This window comes from Nematostella vectensis, chromosome 11 (genome assembly GCF_932526225.1).
Source record: "Nematostella vectensis chromosome 11, jaNemVect1.1, whole genome shotgun sequence".
Lineage (NCBI taxonomy): Eukaryota > Metazoa > Cnidaria > Anthozoa > Actiniaria > Edwardsiidae > Nematostella > Nematostella vectensis.
The window spans coordinates 3,874,733-3,892,881 of NC_064044.1; the positions used below are offsets into that span (position 1 = coordinate 3,874,733).

Genomic DNA, 18,149 nt, shown 5'->3' on the forward strand with positions numbered 1-18,149 from the left:
GCTGTGGCCCAGGTTCGAATCCTGGCTCAAACTGGGGATTTTTCCGGGTTCCTGCCTTGAATCAATTTGTCACAAGTGAGTTGAAGTTATTCTCCCGTGTTTCCAGTCTTCTCGGATAAGGACACTAAACCGAAGGTCCCGTCTCTTCAAGCTGTACTACACTAAACCTGAACCGAAGGGACGTAAAAGAACCACTTGGGACGCAATAAACCCTCTGGCAGTGACCACCCCCAGTGACAGTGCTTACTAACCGAGGTTACACTTGAGTTGGAGCCGTGCTCTGTTGTGTCAACCTTACCGCTATTTCATATGTGTAATAGTGGTAGAAGCCTTATAAATCAGAAATCAATTTGGCAATTGCCATTTGCGCTGACAACGTATTTTGAAATAGGTTTATACAATTTCGTAGCTGAGCATCGTAGCGGAGTCGTAAGCTGATTTAACTCTACGACTCGAGCTGGAAAGTTGTCGCGGGCAATTCGCATACGACTAAACCTTGCTGTCTAAACCAGCTTATTAACGCAATTATAGATTAGGTTCTTTTTGATTGGGCAGCGACTTTCTGGGAGCTGGCGTAAAAAAGAAAGCAGCATTAGCAGCATTTCAATGCCAAAAAAAACTTCAAACTTTTTGAAGGACGAACAAACCCAGCAGGCGATTTAGCTTGTGGTGGAATATTGTAACGCGCTTCATTTTATCATAGCGGTCATCCTGTGGGATGTGGAGTGGACTGGGATCTAATTACTACATAGCAACAAGAAAGGTAAACTTGTTCGCCATCTTGGTTTCGCGTATATGAAAATTTTAAACGATTTTCTCGTTTCTTTTGTTTTAACTTCCTCAATCTCAAAGGTTTTTAGTATGTTTAACTCTACTAGAAGACATTGAGATTTAAATAATTCGCAAATTTTAGTTTTGAGGTTCTTGTTTTGGCGGAATGTACACTGGTTGTTGATGTGTGATTTGTTGAAGTTGAACCTGTTGAACGAAGTGGTTTTATCAGAATGAGTAAATCCCGGCAAGAAAAGACAAAAACTCCGGCTCAGTCGGCACCTCCACCTCCTGTAAACAATGATATCGTCCCAGGGAGATTTACAGAGGCAGAATGGTAAGATCTTAGTCAAGTATAGATCACTGATGTTCAATGTGTTTCATACAAATGTAATTCTTCCGACCCAAGATAATTGAATAATTAATTTAAACTGTGAGCATTTGTTGTGAGAATAAGATCATGTTTTCTTAAAAGGAGATTGATTTGGTAATCTAACCCTCAAGGTTACCTTAAATCGGTGTATACTATTGTACTTTATGCCGTTTATAAAAGAAAGGGTTGTGTTCACTAGCTTTTGTTCGATAGCCATCTCCACTCACCATTACCACAGCAAATATTTTTTCGCACAAAATTTGATCACAAAGATGATCAGCATAATTTGAGATTACATTATAAAATTCACTTGTTTGGTGTGGTTTAACAGTACACATTTGTTTCTAAAACCATTGCTATGTAGGTAACCTTATGGTAGTAAATCTGGCTTTGCAACAAACATTTGTTTTCAACCCTTTATTGCGTATAATAGGAACCTTATGGTGGAAGGCGAGGAGGGGGAAGACTTTGTTTGTGACATTGTGCAAGAGATTGTGGAGTCAACCATGCAAGTTCTTCATGATCGCTATATTACCAGCCAGACATTGCCGTACACAGTCCAGGAAGCCAGAGACTTGCTTCTTCAGATGATAGAGGTCAGTTGAACCAAATGGACCAACTTCAGAATACCCATTCACAAAGAGTTCACAATGGGACTTGAATTCTACAAAGTGCCAGTAAATCCAAGGGAAATGCCAATAAGTTAATGGGTTTTTTGAAATTTGGCCAATCAAATAATCAAGGGTTTATGTATTTAGCCTGGCCATAGCATGAATTGTACTGCCTGTCAGCTAAATAATGTAAATGAACATCAATAGATAAATTTTTCATACCTAAGATATTGCAATACCATACAATGAAGTGTATTTATAAGGAGTTGCAATATAAGGTCAGTGGTTTTCAATTAATAGCCCTACCTTTTACTCTTTTCTTTCTCTATCCTCTGGTTTTACTTTTTTGATAGCTTGATTGTTCTGTGCTCTACCCTGTGTATTTGTAGTTGAGAGTTCATTTCCCTTTTCCTTTCTTGTTCCAATGATTTCTTTACCTCCCCGTCTGATTATCAACATCGTTTTATTCAGTGGTGTGTTGGATTCAGGGCTGCCCCAAAGGCATTTGTCTACAAGTTGGCAAGCAAATTGCACGTTTTAGTTCTCCGGCATCTTTCCCCATTTCCTGTGTTCATGTTTCTTAATAGTCAACTATGTTATTCGCAGTGGCAGTTCCTAGCGTGTGATGGTGGTGAAAACAACCCTGCTATTGATGCTACGTGGCTGGAAGAAGACGGTATGTTTTACACTATTCGATTCAAAAGGCTTAAAGTTTGTAAAGATATTTGTTAGTAATCTTGTAGGGTTCTACAATAGTGAGAAACACAGTGACTCCAAAAGTGAACAGGGGTCTCATTAGGCCCCGTTGGCCGGCGGGAGTGCCAGCTTTTTTCACTGGGCGCTGGCTACTTTTCTTTTAAAGTCGACTTAAGTTTTATTTGAACTAAAAAGATCGTATGACTTCCACCCCCTACTTATCAATCTCCACCGCCCACTCTGAAAGTTAATTAATGAAAGCCCAGAAGGATCGTCAAATATTAGGTCCCTTTTTCCCTATGACTGCACACCCCTCTCAGCCAATCCTTGGTATGTGCCTGCTGAGATGACAGTTCTCGTTATTGACATTGTGTCCAGCTGGAGTCTCAAAGCCTGATATTTCACTTGGTTTTTTGACTGCAGCATGCTAAAGGTTACTGTGCATTAGACATACAGTACACAGTATTACCAATCACTGAGTTCCAACTTTACTGTGTATCACTGTTAAGTTCTCTTACTCTCTTTATTCACCTTTCTACTAATAGCGTCCATTACCCACCCCTGCAATTGCCTGCTTTTAGCCAATAACTTCTTTTTATCATTCACAGAGCCTATCGCACCAATCACAGACTCCTGGGCACAAGGTTCAGTTCCTGTCTTGCTCAGGTCGTCAAGTGCTGGCTCGTCGTCTGTCATGTCAGATGCTAGCACTGACAGCAGCTGTTTGGTGGAGGAAGAGAGACCTGGGTAAGAATGTTTGTACTACCCTAACATCTTGATATCAATCAATGAATCAGTGAAGATTTAAAAGGTATGCTCACTGTCCTATCCAAACACACAGCGCACCACAGCCACCATTTGAGAACCTGGAAATCCCAGATACCCCGTTGTCCACAAGTAGCCCTGCACAGCCATCCAAGCAAGTCACACCAAAAACTGCTGGCGAAGAGATTAATCCCACACCACTGCCAAAGAAAAAGGTGAAAACTCAACACAACATTGTGTTTGTTTGGTAATGAGCTTAGGCTTTCAAACCGGATAATGCATTCTATAGTAGGATAACATAGATGATATAGTGACATGCAAATGAACATTAGGCATTTAATGTAACTAGTAACATTTTATAAAGCCTCTTATTCATTTCCATTTCATTGTACCTCTATTTTACCCCACTAAATTCCTGGGGAGGATCCCTACCCAGGCTTTAGAAATATACAGTACATTGCCTGGTGTAAAAGCCTACTCCTGTGTCCAAATAGAGTCATCCGAATGGTCAAAGTGCCTTTTGAATAGGTTTTTTGAATGTGGTTAGGAAACATCATTTTGCTGAAACTTTTTTTCTGTACCCCTTTCGAGAAATGATTTCACAACAGATCTGAAAGCCTGTTATACATCTTATATATTGCACTATGTACTCATCTCTGATCTGAATTTGCTTGTCATACATCCTTCTTCATATTTAAAATTAGACCGCACCCCGAAAGCAAAAGCGCCCATTCAAGCCACACAAAGGGAAACTGCCAGCCTTCTCAGGGGTTGACCTCACATCTTTGACCGACACCCGAATTATGGACCAGCAGGCCACAGTGGACGGAACAGCACCTGCCTTGGATGGGAATGGTCTAGCTTTATTCTCTTCTTCAAACTCTATTTTAAAGGTCAGACACTGAATAGCATGCAATTAAAGTACTGACAGAAAACAATTAACTATCTTATCAGATGGGACTCAGTGTAAAGAGTTTAACTACTCTTTACACTGGCTTCCAGTTGATAAGGTAGTTAAGTGACTAAAATAACTAGATAAACTAATAGGTCTTGATGTATGTATCAAAGATTTGCCTTTTTACTTGCTTTACATTTGTCAAAAACAATTAACTAAAAACCATAAACTATTAAAGAAGTAGAAAAAATGTGTATCGGCAAAGATTTGTTTGGTCATTATCTAGGGTTTAGTACCCTAAACAAATTTGACTTGATTTGACTAATGGGTATGATGTTTTTTTAGGTGTTCAAAGTTCAAAGTGTTCAAATTTAGAGAGCTTATGGGACCTGAATAAACTTTAGAAGTGAATGACAGCGAAACTCAAATGCGTTTAAAAGCAACAAACTTGTTAAATGTTTTTGCTAAAGTATAGTTCTACGTTCAGTATGTACAAGTCTCACCAAGCGGAATCTGTCTTGGCCAACTGAAAATAAATTCCTATAGAAAAAATCTTTCTTTTTTAACAAAGTGGTCACAATAAATGCAGCCATGATAACATAAAAAAACTCATGTTACTATGTCACTGTGTACCCTAAATTTTTATCATTTAATCTATTTGTCTGAAAAGAAATGCATTTCTGAGTGCATTTCAAAAGAATTACAATCCTATAGTACTTAAAGGGGCAGTCACACGTTTGTTTCAAAGTGAAAATACACAGTGGAATCGTCATTCCTTGAGAGAGTAATAGACGACTGAAAGAGAATGTAGATGTGGAATCTGTTGCGTCGCGCCAAATTTACTCACAAGCAGACAATCACACAGCTTTTGGATAGTATTCAGTAGCTATTCTCTGTGCTGGTTGGTGACGGTAGCATTCTTGAAAAAAAACGCTACCGGCGTGACTGCCCCTTTAAGTCACAAATTTAAAACCCATCTTTAACCAAGGATCGTAAAATATAACATCAATATAAAATATTTCCGACTTATTTGTCATTTAATTTGTACCAATAAAATTGATAAAGATCGGAAGCACACCCTACTTCTCCAGTGGAAGCAGCTGGGGTTACCGCAGCAACAATAGCCATTACCTTGGCAACACTAGTTCACAGACTGCTTATAGTTCGCAGGTAAAATCTTAAAGTTAAATATACAAATATAAATAAAGGTCATATATTTATATTTACATAATAGAAAGTAAACCTTCATAAGAGTGAAATCTGGGTTTGCTTAATTTTAACCACACGTAACACTTCTTGGGGCTACTGTCGAAATATTTCTAACTTTTGATGAAAGAAAAGGTGGCCTTAAACATGTACGGTTCCATTTAACTTTTTTAACCCCTAAAACCAATTTGCTGTGAGTGCATTTTGTATTGAAAGTGACCCTCCTTTAAACCTTTCCTGATACTATATATGCATATTTTTGTAAAAAAAACTCTCCCTCTTTAGATGGTTTTTGATTTGGAAGCTGTTTTTCAGTAACTAGTTCAGAAATTCACATTGTCTTGTGTTCAGACACAGTATGGAAGACCACCAGGCAACAAGGATGTTGTGTATGATGAATGGGGAAATGTGATCGCTGTGATGAGAATCAACCCACAGAAGCTTCCCTCACACAGGTACTGTAACAAGCATCATAATCATCTCCACATTTAGTCTTACTAGCACTACCACTCATATTTTAGAACTGTAGGTTGCCTTGAAAAATATTTTGGGGAGTCAGGCACAATACAGAAACATCAAGTACATGGGGGTGGAGGAGGCATGTGCCCCAGTACACCCCCCCCCCCCCTCCTAAAGACCTGAATTTAATTTCCCAGCCTTTGTCAGTCAAAAACCCACTTAAGATGCTGTGAAACAAGCTCATAAGTTTTTATTGCAGGAATAATTTTGATCACAAAACAAAAACACAAATCAAGTGAAGTAGAGTTCCCTAGTGAATCAATAACACTCTGGATCTTGGTGGGGATGTCAATGGAACATTGTAGTTTGCTCTTATTCCAGAGTGCGCACAAAGTTCAAGATTGTTGACCCAGAGGTGGAGGCCATGCAGTTGCGCACTAAGAGCAAGTCCTCCAGAGCTGTGCTCTACAACCTCACCAAAGGGAGCTCTAAGCATGGGGGGTCTAGTGACAGGGACGCTATTCGGAGTACTCAGATGGGCCCTAACCATATCAGGACCAGTGGTGGAACAATCTACACTCAGACAGGAGAGATCACACCTCTACCTCCCCCACTGGTAAGACAATATTTCTTTACCCCTACCCCACCCCCTCTGGTAAGACAATGTTTTAATATCCCTACCACTCTCCCGCTGGTAAGACAATTTTTCTCAACCCCTCCCCCTCCCCCACTGGTCAGACATACTTCTACCCCTACCCCTCCCCCACTGGTACAACTTAACAATGTTTTTCTACCCCTATCCCTACCCCACTGGTATGAAAATGTTTTGACTATCCCTTCCCCTATCACACTTGTAAGACAGTGTTTTTCTTCCCCTCTCCCAATGGTAAGACAGTACCCCCATGCCCTTACCACCTGCTAATACAGTATCTTTCCAACCATTGCCCATCCACCCCACCCTTTCCCCCAATGGTACATCGCACCTGGTTGTGACATCAAGCTTGTGATTGTTTGTTGTCTAGGTCGACTCTATGGATATCAATGCAGGAGTGGTTGTACGCGAAGGAGGTGTGGTCAGACGTGGCCCTATCCAGGTGGGCATAACAATGTGGGCTAAACGTTTAAGTTACACCTACATTACAATGTGGGCGTAAGGTTTAAGATAAACCTACATTACAATGTGGGCGTAAGGTTTAAGATAAACCTACATTACAATGTAAGCATAAGGTTTAAGATACACCTACATTACAATGTGAGCGTAAGGTTTAAGATACACCTACATTACAATGTGGGCGTAAGGTTTAAGATAAACCTACATTACAATGTAGGCGTAAGGTTTAAGATACACCTACATTACAATGTGAGCGTAAGGTTTAAAATAAACCTACATTACAATGTGGGCGTAAGGTTTAAGATAAACCTACATTACAATGTGGGCGTAAGGTTTAAGTTAAACCTACATTACAATGTAAGCGTAAGGTTTAAGATAAACCTACATTACAATGTGGGTGTGAGGTTTAAGATAAACCTACATTACAATGTGGGTGTAAGGTTTAAGATAAACCTACATTACAATGTAAGCATAAGGTTTAAGATACACCTACATTACAATGTGGGTGTAAGGTTTAAGATACACCTACATTACAATGTGGGCGTAAGGTTTAAGATACACCTACATTACAGTGTGAGCGTAAGGTTTAAGATAAACCTACATTACAATGTGGGCGTAAGGTTTAAGATAAACCTACATTACAATGTGGGCGTAATAAGCGTAAGGTTTAAGATAAACCTACATTACAATGTGGGTGTGAGGTTTAAGATAAACCTACATTACAATGTGGGTGTAAGGTTTAAGATAAACCTACATTACAATGTGGGCGTAAGGTTTAAGATAAACCTACATTACAATGTAAGCATAAGGTTTAAGATACACCTACATTACAATGTGGGCGTAAGGTTTAAGATACACCTACATTGCAATGTGGGTGTGAGGTTTAAGATAAACCTACATTACAATGTGGGCGTAAGGTTTAAGATAAACCTACATTACAATGTGGGCGTAAGGTTTAAGATAAACTTACATTACAATGTAAGCATAAGGTTTAAGATAAACCTACATTACAATGTGGGCGTAAGGTTTAAGATAAACCTACATTACAATGTGGGTGTAAGGTTTAAGATAAACCTACATTACAATGTAAGCATAAGGTTTAAGATACACCTACATTACAATGTGGGTGTAAGGTTTAAGATAAACCTACATTACAATGTGGGCGTAAGGTTTAAGATAAACCTACATTACAATGTGGGTGTAAGTTTTAAGATAAACCTACATTACAATGTGGGCGTAAGGTTTAAGATAAACCTGCATTACAATGTGGGTGTAAGGTTTAAGATACACCTACATTACAATGTGGGCGTAAGGTTTAAGATAAACCTACATTACAATGTGGGTGTGAGGCTTAAGATAAATCTACATTACAATGTGGGTGTAAGGTTTAAGATACACCTACATTACAATGTGGGCGTAAGGTTTAAGATAAACCTACATTACAATGTGGGCGTAAGGTTTAAGATAAACCTACATTACAATGTGGGCGTAAGGTTTAAGATAAACCTACATTACAATGTGGGTGTAAGGTTTAAGATAAACCTACATTACAATGTAAGCGTAAGGTTTAAGATAAACCTACATTACAATGTGGGTGTAAGGTTTAAGATACACCTATATTACAATGTGGGCGTAAGGTTAAAGATAAACCTACATTACAATGTGGGCGTAAGGTTTAAGTTAGTTATGGGTAACATGAAGTATGGATATAGATTAAAGATAATCCATGGTGGTTTTGGGATCTAGTTTAGACGCCCTTTTTTGTTTCACGTGCAGTTTCAAGTGTATATGCAAATAAAGTCGGATGGGTTGTAATGCCTGGATCAGCTGGATGATTATGTACGGCAGATTTTGTTGTAATGGTGTGCAATTTTGTTCAGACAACTGACTTGAACTATCTCGTTTCAGGCCCCACCCAAAATCGATAAGCGCCCGTCCAACACTCGGCTTCAACCGCTGGACTCGACTGCCTTGGCGCGGGCGCGCCCTGAGCCGGTATCCCGGATGTCCCCTATTATCAGGCCCTTGCACTTGGCGGATCCAGTCCCTCCAATAACGTCCCACCACTCGCAAACACAGTCAGCCCAGTGACTACTTCTGCGCCCTACCCATTCTACTTGTATATACTAAACTTAACTTAAATATACTGGATTATAGTCGTGAAAAGGAGGGGATTCCATTCGTACACTTAGTGTGGGCATCTTTGCCCTTGATTTAATTTTGTGTTTATCGCGCTAAATTTGTACTGCTTTAAAATGAAAGTACCACGATTTAAAACTGTTTTCAGATATTAAACAAAAAGTTCATTCCGTTAAAGTAATAGCGCACCAAAACATGGAAGAGTAAATGTGCGGAAATTTAGGTTTATATAACATATAATTTAGGTTTATATAATATATCTTCCTACTCACAATACAATTTTAAAGTTTGTCTCCGATATAATGGCATGTTCCTGTGATAGCCTGTGACACTCGGCCGTATTATAGCAGCCTTGCACAAAACAAGAAAGGTTACTTGCACAACATTTCCTTTGGCCCAGTAGAAAATATAAATACTTTTTTGACTGTAACGCTCACAACGCGCAGTATTTAAATTACATGAACCGAGTCGAATTGATGGTTTCTGGAAAAAAAGATAGTATTTCCTTGTACAATGTTTTCGTGTAATTAGCCTGTGGGAGAAATAAGCTTTATTAAATGAGAGGTCGAGCGTTTCGTCTCATATGCTGTTATGGAAATAAGGTTTTACTTTAAATGGGTGATATTTTCTACGTTATTGGTGCAATCACAACGCTGAGGATGCTAGGAAAAAAAGAAAACTTGCTGGGCCTTCGGATCTCGATAGGCTCTGTGTGTAATACTGTGATCGAGTCCGGTAAAAACCTACACACTTTACCAGTCTTACACTTTTGCAAATGATTTTAAATAGCTCAGTCCACAACTACCTGCTCATTCTGAGCCATTTTAAAGTTGTACCTGAGTTTTTGGTGTTATTTGGTAGTTTTAAACACCGTTTGAAGATACCTGTATTTGTAAAGCCAAAATCAAGGCTTTTATCCTGGTAATTGTACATCATAGAATAAAAAGATAAAAAAACGCTGTGAGAATATCCATGTTTAGTGAGTTCGTTTGCAACGGTACAAATTTTGCCCTGATGCTCTTGTCATCGCCAAAAGAGTTCTTTAGCCTACCAGGCTAAAGGGTCACAACCCATTCCCTCCTAGAACACTAGGTATGCCGCGACGGAGAACACTCTCCCTTTTGCCGGGCGAAGAAAAACCCCTAAACTCTCCTTTCCGGTGAAAGCTAAGGAAACAATGGCTACCCCATAATGCACTGCGTTTTTGGCGATCATTCCTTTGAATCGTGTATTGTGTCAGCAATAAAAGCTATATACTTTCAAGGCATGGAGGGGCCACGCGCATACTTTAATCCAGAGCACCTTCGATACCTTTGTTCTTTAGGCTCTCTAAGGCTCTCTTAGTCTCTTAACTTTAGGCTTTCTCTAAACTTCGTAAATATAATTTAACGAAGCTGCGATATCACGATGGCTAGGACGATACAGGGCCGTAACAGGCCTCGAAATTTTTGGGAGGGGGGCACAATACAGAAACATTAAGAAAATATTGGGGGACACAGCCACGCCCCTAATGGTCATTTCCTTTTAATTTTTCAAAATGTTAGGGGGGGCACTTGCCCCCAGTGCCCCACCCCTTGCTACGGCCCTGCGATGGCGATAAAGTGGAAGCACGGGTGGCCTAGTGTGTTAGCGCGTCCGCCTCTCACCGCTGCGGCTCAGGTTCGAATCCTGGCTCAAACTGTGGATTTTTTCCGGGTTCCTGCCTTGATTCGAATTTGTGTCACAAGTGAGTTGAAGTTAATCTCCCGTGTTTCCAGTCTCCTCGGATAAGGACACTAAACCGTAGGTCCCGTCTCTTCAAGCTGCACTACACTTACCTGAACTGAAGGGACGTAAAAGAACCAATGGGGACGCAATAAAACCTCTGGCAGTGACCACCCCCAGTGACAATGATTACTAACCGAGGGCCATATGTTAGAAAACTGTATATGCACTGTGTATCCCACGATAAACAAAGATTAAACTTAACTAAACTAAACGATAGCTGGGTGCAGCGACGCTTTATTTAGGAACTGAGTCAATACTCATCCGGGAATGAAGCACATTTATACGTGACCGCGTGACGAAAGTATTTTTCAAAAGCTGTTGTAGAAAATGTTTTTACCCATCCATCATATCCGTATCCCGTTCCTAGTGTAAGCACTTGGGCGCAATAAAGTAAGCAATCTAGTTTGCGCGCGAAATGGATTACGACTCTTCGCCAGATAATCGATTCTCGTTAAATATTCCCTTAGGGATGCATGTTTGTGATTTGCTATTCAAATAACTCATTTACATGTTAGGCCAGAAGCCTTTGAGTTGCGCGAGCTAATTAAGTTTTGATCCCCTATTGAAAAGGCGCTATTGCGCTAAGCCGAGGGCCCGTATGACTTTACTCTAATTAGTTCCAACATGCTTTGTAATCACGTCACGGCCAGCGCTTCGCTACACTAGGCACATAACTCATTGAATCGCACTCTCACAAATGATTGAAGGCTAAGTTTAATAATATAATTTGAGTAAAAAATTGCGTTGACGTTTTGTTGAGATAATTCTGTAGATCGAGTAGTAGCGTTTTTGGCACAGCAATGTCGTCAGGTCTTGTTGAAACTTTATTACAATTATCGTTTTATTCTTTTTTCTGTGAAATACTATAAGATAATATTAGGTGATGATGGTTGTTAAGAGCGTTTAGTGGAAGGGTATAGATTTTGGCATTGGAAACTCATCCGTTTTTTCATTATTACCATTATAACATATTTTTTCAATGATTTAATCTCACAAATCAAAATGTTCACAAAGGAAAAGTAACGCCTCAGTTTCCGACAACAAAACTGCAATAATCCGCGGCAACTAATCTGCATTCCTAGAGAACATGAAGTACCACTTTGTCTACACGGAAACCCTTCAAAATGCTGTCATGTTCTCGTCAAACTGAGCAGCCATTCAAAAATGGATGGAAATTGATGAGATTTTGATCCATCTCCTTGGTGAGCATTCAAGTTTGACGGAGTTCAAGTCACGCAGTTGGCCGTCTTATGCCTCCTAAACAGAAACGTCTATGAGCTTCTGCCTTCAGGATTCCTCGCCTTGGAACGTCAAAGAAAAGCCATATGGATCATATTATGTAACCTCGAGTTCGCCAAGTGTAAAAGGAAACTACGTTCAAAATTATCTAACGGGAGCCGATTTGCCTAAATCAACTCGAGCCAAAATCAATATCCGAAATCACGAAAGTCGAAGCAGACTAAGGGACAAGCATTTGCTGGTCTAAGTTTACTATCGAACAAAGGAGAAAAGAATGTCGAAAGCACTGCGACAAGTTACTTTTGCCGATGATCTAGTATCTGAATTTCGTGTGAAGACTCAATTGGATCATCATTTGCTGTGCCCAGTTTGTAAAAAGCGTTACGTTTCACCGCTTTTGTTGCCGTGTCTTCACTCGATTTGCAAATCGTGTTTGGATGATAACCGTGTTGCGCCAAAAAACGGTAAAATTCCGCGCTGCCCTTCATGTCCGCAGCCGTTGGATTTAACCCGCGAATACCCAGTGAACTTCGTGTTGAACAACCTCGTCAATACAGCAGCGTTAGGTGACAATTCCCATCACCTCATTTCGTGTGATTCGTGTGATGCGAATGGCGAGATTGTAAGCATGAGATGCGACGATTGTTTCCAGTTTCTTTGTAATTTTTGCGCTACGGCGCACCGGCGAATGAGCGCAACCAGGACTCACAATTTAACGTCAGTTCATAAGCTTCGAAACCAGACTTTTACTAGTATATCCAGACCTTGTTTCTGCGCTTTGCACGCGGGAAATCAAATCATGTATCTCTGCGTAACATGTACCGAGCCAGTCTGCCGCGAATGCGTGGTAAGCAAACACCAGGAACACAAACTAGAGAAACCAGAAAAGATCTCTAAGGATCTTAGGTTCCATTTGGGTAACATGTCTGATAAATTAAAGCGCAAGAGAAAAGACGTGAACGACTCTGTTAATGTTATATACGAGGCGATAACAAAATTAGAAAAACACTACCAGACCGTGCGTAGCTCTATAGAGGATTATTTTGAAACGTTGGTTCTTGCGGTGAAGCGAAGGATGAAATCATTGCTTGCGGAATTGGACTCTAGAAGCGAGTCGAAGCTTGATAAGCTCCGTACGGAGAAGGTTCGTCTGGAGGCGTGCCTTAGGGGTGCACAGGGCTCGTGCGAATTCGCGGAAACTGTTCTCTCAGAGGGTAACGATCTCGAGGTGGTTAGCGTGACTCATATGCTAAATGAGAGGATTGCGGGTTTGTACCAAGACTTAAAGGACTCACCGACAGAATTTGACGATAAAGATGATATAATGTTTACGGCTAATGACGACGGGATACTTGAACGACTAGACAAGTCGGGCGACCTTGTAGACAATAGAATCCCCACGGACCCCTCCCTAAGTAAAATTTCACCGAACGCCTTGCACGTGACGTCTGGACAGGTGTCTCAGTTTGAATTGACAGCTGTCAATCAGAAAGGCTTAAACCAATCCAAAGGTGGGGATGAGCTAAGGGTTGTGTTGACGTACTCTAGTGGTCGTGGAAGCATCGATAATTCAGGATTTCGGTACAACGTAACTGATCACAACAATGGAAGCTACACTGTCAACTTCGTCGTCACAAAACCAGATAGCTATAAAATGCACGTGCTGCTCGATGGGGGTGCTGTGGAAAGCTCACCGTTAGTACTTACTGTGACTCCCAAGGACTGGATCGGGAGTGGATGTATTATTAGAGGGGAGGACTGGGGTGGGTTTGCCAACCCACACAGCGTTGTGATTGGTCCAAGAGAGAATATGATTGTCGCAGATTCCAATAATCACAAGGTCAAGGTTATTGGAGCAAATGGTCAGCTGATGGGCACAATTGGCACTCAAGGGGGAGGGGAAGGGGAATTTAATTTTCCTTACTGCCTCTGTACGGACCAACAAAAGAATTTCTTGATCGTGTCAGATGGACATAACAACCGTGTACAGATCCTTACAAGCGCAGGCAAGTGGGAATCCGGCACGGACTAAATCACAGGTTGCGCGCACCCCCCCCCCCCCCTGGTGGCCAAAAAGTGGGTCATTTTTTATTAAGGAATCTTCAAATCCTATGCTTTTCCAATATGATACCTATGACCGCCCCCCCCAGCCAATCCTGGGTTCGTGCCTGTAAATTCTTGGTTTGCTTTACTAGATAAGCACTAGGTCATCACTATCATCATCACTCTTACTATCACTTTTATCATCACTATCATCATCACTCTTACTATCACTTTTATCATCACTATCATCATCACTATCATCATCACTCTTACTATAAGTAACATCATCACTATCATATCAATATCATTACTATCAGATGGATATTATCAGATGTGCACAGTACTTGTCGTGTACACCCAATAGATGATGTGCGCAGTGCTTGTCGTGTACACCCACTAGATGATGTGCACAGTACTTGTCGTGTACACCCACTAGATGATGTGCACAGTACTTGTCGTGTACACCCAATAGATGATGTGCGCAGTACTTGTCGTGTACACCCAATAGATGATGTGCGCAGTGCTTGTCGTGTACACCCACTAGATGATGTGCACAGTACTTGTCGTGTACACCCACTAGATGATGTGCGCAGTGCTTGTCGTGTACACCCACTAGATGATGTGCACAGTACTTGTCGTGTACACCCAATAGATGATGCGCGCAGTGTTCGTTATGTCAACACTACCGTGTTTCCACATGGCTTGTCATGTATTTACTATGTAATGTGTGCTCGTCCAAATGAATCGCGCGGTGCTCGTTATACTTTATTTGTGCAGTGCCCGTCATATAATAGTGCTACGTTATTTGTGCAGTGCGCGCATATAGTGCTATAGTTCTCGTTCATTTAGAGCTACGTTATTTGCGCATTTCTTCTTATACGATTTGTGCAGTGCTCGTCTCATTTTACTTGCGCAGTGCTCGTCAAAAGTAAACTAAAAGTCCGGCTGAGAATATTCACTTTTTGTTAATTACAATTGCCTTTTTTTTGTTAGACTCATAATGACACCATTTCAAACCTTTTCTTGACGACCTACAGGTCGATTTGTAAAGAGCTTTGGGATTGCTGGTGGTGGAGACGGCTGTTTTAATCTCCCTCACGGTGTCGCGACGGATCCAAGCGATAACATCTACGTCGCGGACTCGGGAAACAGCAGGCTGCAGATCTTCACCCCAGAGGGATACTACATGAGGAAGGTAGTGTCCGATCAGCTAAACCGACCGTGGGGCGTGGCTATCACCCCAAGAGGACAAATAGTGACCACGGATTACAACAATCATAAGGTCTTTGTGTTCCATAGAAATGGAAAGCTGGACTTTTGCTTTGGTAGCAGAGGGGACGGGGACGGGGAGTTTAATAACCCTGCTGGTATTACTATTGATAGTGATGGACAGTTTGTGGTCGCTGATCGCAGCAATCATCGGGTTCAGATTTTCCAGCCGGATGGAACATTTGTGACAAAGTTTGGCGGAAAAGGGACTGGGGATGGGTTGATGAGGTTCCCGACTGGGGTCGCTGTGGACAAGGCGGGGCATCTTTATGTTGCTGATACCTTCAATAACAGGATTCAAGTCTTTTCTCTTGCTGCTGTGTGAAATTACCTGCAACATTCTTTGCAACACGCACGTGTGCACGCAATACAGACAACATCTAAATTGTTAGCAACAGCAACCTTTTTTCTTCAGCATGTGGAGTTGCATGCAATACACATGCGATATGAACTGTAAGTCAATTTACAATTTTATAGCTTGATGCTGCTGTATTACGACACATTGTGTATAGGTGAGATGTAGTTGCAACATACTCTTTCGCTGTATTGAATGTAGACTAGACATCTATGGATAATTGTATGAGCATTAAAAATAACAGACGTTAAGAATAATATTTGTACACTGATTTATTATGTTAGAATGCGCTCAGGAAATCTGGATGATGATAAACTTTATTAAAGTGTCGGAGACCGTCTAGCTCAGGAAACGAAGTCTGGACTAATATGGGGCCACAACCAAAACATCGAAATAAGAGGAAAAATATATATATATATCTATAAATACTAAAACTAAGAGCTATATATACTGATACTTTATATTGATACTACTTTATAACTAGTTTAATTAATATAAGATAGAATAAAAAAAATAATTAAAGAATAAAAGAAATTAAAAATAAAAAATATTCGTATAAATGTAGATTTTTAAAATAGTTATTAATTTTTGCACAAAGAGCAGCATTTTGACCCATCATCAATTAGGAGGGAAATGTCGATTTCTGTCGATTTTGCGTTTAAAAGTATTTAAACTTTTTAAACTTTTAACAACTCGGTCAAGGGCCGTGACGAAGATGCAATTTTAACCCCAAGGGATAGCATTTTGGGCAATTAGCCTTACCCCTAACCAATCCCTTACCCTCACCAATCCTTACCCCTCACCAATTGTTAACCCTAAGTAAGATGGAAAGACTGAAAACTGGCTTCAAATTCCAAGCAATATTTACTTCATCCTTTGGTGGTTTATCTATTTGGACTTAATTTGGAATTTCCTTATTTACCTGGGGCAGGTTTTCTCCCGAATAATAATATTTTTTAGTGTTAAAAGGTAAAAATTCGTGGGAATTCATAGGGTGTTGATAACCTCCTTTGCAGCCACTCTCTGTGTCGGTCCCAGATCCTCCCCCCCAGTCGGTCCCAGATCGTCCCCCCAGTGGGGAGGATCTGGGACCGACATAGAGAGCGGCTGCAAAGGAGGCTAGGTTGTTGACTGATGATGCACGAATTCTCCTTACACTAATTTATGCCGCGTCATCGCATGACCTTCATCATGTAATGAAAGTGACCAATCCCACCAATCAGAGCGCCTGTACTCAATTATTTTATAACATATTTTGAAATTGGTGTATTTAAAAGATATCTCTTTAATTTCACATAATTATCTGACATTTTTAGGACATTATGTAAATACATTATCATTAGGGTAAATTTGTTTGGTTTAATGACGTTGATCAGTTGATTTACAGTTATAACTTTGCTTTCGACTCGTGTAATTTGAAATGAAGGACCCTTGCAGCTTATCCTGTTAAACCATAGGTCAATAAGTGGTGAATATAAGCCATATTTTTTTATTCTTTATTGAAATTTTACTTCAACAATTAGAATATAGTCTCAACATGTCGAGGTTGTTTTGAATAAGGACCTCAGAATGTTTTCTTGGTCTTTCAAAATATGTTTTAACAGCTCTATCATAACAATAAGATAAAACTTTTTAATATATCACTTTTTACCTTATATTTCCTGTTTACTATGGTAGAACTTATTTTGATATCATATAGGCTTATCAGTTCTCGTGTTATCTTTTCACGTTTGGCTCTCCGCGAACTTATATTATTATTAGTAGTACTATTGCTATTATTCTCCGCCCGGCCTTCCCATCTTTACTTATATCAATACGTCTGGCAGATTCAGGGAGAAAAATAGAAACTACAAAGTGGTTGTATTGGCATTTATTGATAATGACATTGATAGATGTAAAATCAGTGAAAGAGCCAATGAAAGATCCAATACCATAAAATATGGTAGTTATGGTAGTATTAAGGTAATTTGTCGATTTGTCAGTACCGACAAAGTTGACAAAACAAGACTCCATGTTGGTGCAATCTGGCGATAAACGGCGAGAGTAGTGATTCATGTTGTGCTTTGAGTGAATTTGTCGGAGAACACCAATTTGGTGCTTTAGCTAGTGTTGATGGACACCATCTTGGTGAAACTAAAAAAAAAGATGCAAATGCATGTCTTTTGCATTATATTATTTAGCATTTACACAATTTATCTAGACTCAATATTTCGACACTGTTGGTTATTTTTAAAAGAGGCTTATATATTAGTTTGTGATTCCCTTGCTAGGATTTTTCCTTCATTTACTAAAACTCTTGCCTCGCGTTTATTTCCTCCTTTTTCATCATCAAGGTGATACTAGCGAAAAAATCTTTCACAAGCAATTCATTTCCTAAAGCTCCATTTGTACAAGTGCCTCCCTTATTAGTATCCTTTTTCTTGATTTTCTCAAACTCTCCCCAGACCAGC

The 18,149-nt window shown here is 40.1% G+C and overlaps 2 protein-coding genes and 1 long non-coding RNA gene across 4 annotated transcripts; 2 read left to right on the plus strand and 1 right to left on the minus strand.

Annotated features, from left to right (window-relative positions):
- The first annotated feature begins 183 nt into the window (after positions 1 to 183).
- On the plus strand, positions 184 to 9,995 carry LOC5507698 (uncharacterized protein C2orf81 homolog). Of its 2 annotated transcripts, XM_032376431.2 has the most exons (11): positions 184 to 1,108; positions 1,578 to 1,740; positions 2,362 to 2,431; positions 3,060 to 3,198; positions 3,293 to 3,431; positions 3,921 to 4,109; positions 5,177 to 5,281; positions 5,669 to 5,772; positions 6,158 to 6,392; positions 6,799 to 6,870; positions 8,796 to 9,995. In XM_032376431.2, the coding sequence occupies exons 1-11, from the start codon at positions 1,005 to 1,007 to the stop codon at positions 8,976 to 8,978; spliced, it is 1,503 nt and encodes a 500-aa protein (XP_032232322.1). In that variant the 5' UTR covers positions 184 to 1,004; the 3' UTR covers positions 8,979 to 9,995. The 2 variants fall into 2 exon arrangements, with proteins under 2 accessions (XP_032232322.1, XP_001628333.1); XM_001628283.3 differs by lacking the exon at positions 5,177 to 5,281 and having other exon boundaries at positions 713 to 1,108.
- On the minus strand, positions 1,547 to 3,118 carry LOC116614888. The gene is made up of 3 exons (XR_004294770.1): positions 3,011 to 3,118; positions 2,062 to 2,264; positions 1,547 to 1,808 (listed from the first exon to the last, which is right to left on the minus strand). It is a non-coding gene; the product is annotated as an uncharacterized LOC116614888 (long non-coding RNA).
- Positions 9,996 to 11,525: 1,530 nt separating the features above from the next.
- On the plus strand, positions 11,526 to 15,956 carry LOC5507705 (E3 ubiquitin-protein ligase TRIM71). The gene is made up of 2 exons (XM_032376457.2): positions 11,526 to 14,038; positions 15,113 to 15,956. The coding sequence occupies exons 1-2, from the start codon at positions 12,307 to 12,309 to the stop codon at positions 15,667 to 15,669; spliced, it is 2,289 nt and encodes a 762-aa protein (XP_032232348.2). The 5' UTR covers positions 11,526 to 12,306; the 3' UTR covers positions 15,670 to 15,956.
- The last annotated feature ends 2,193 nt before the right edge of the window (positions 15,957 to 18,149 follow it).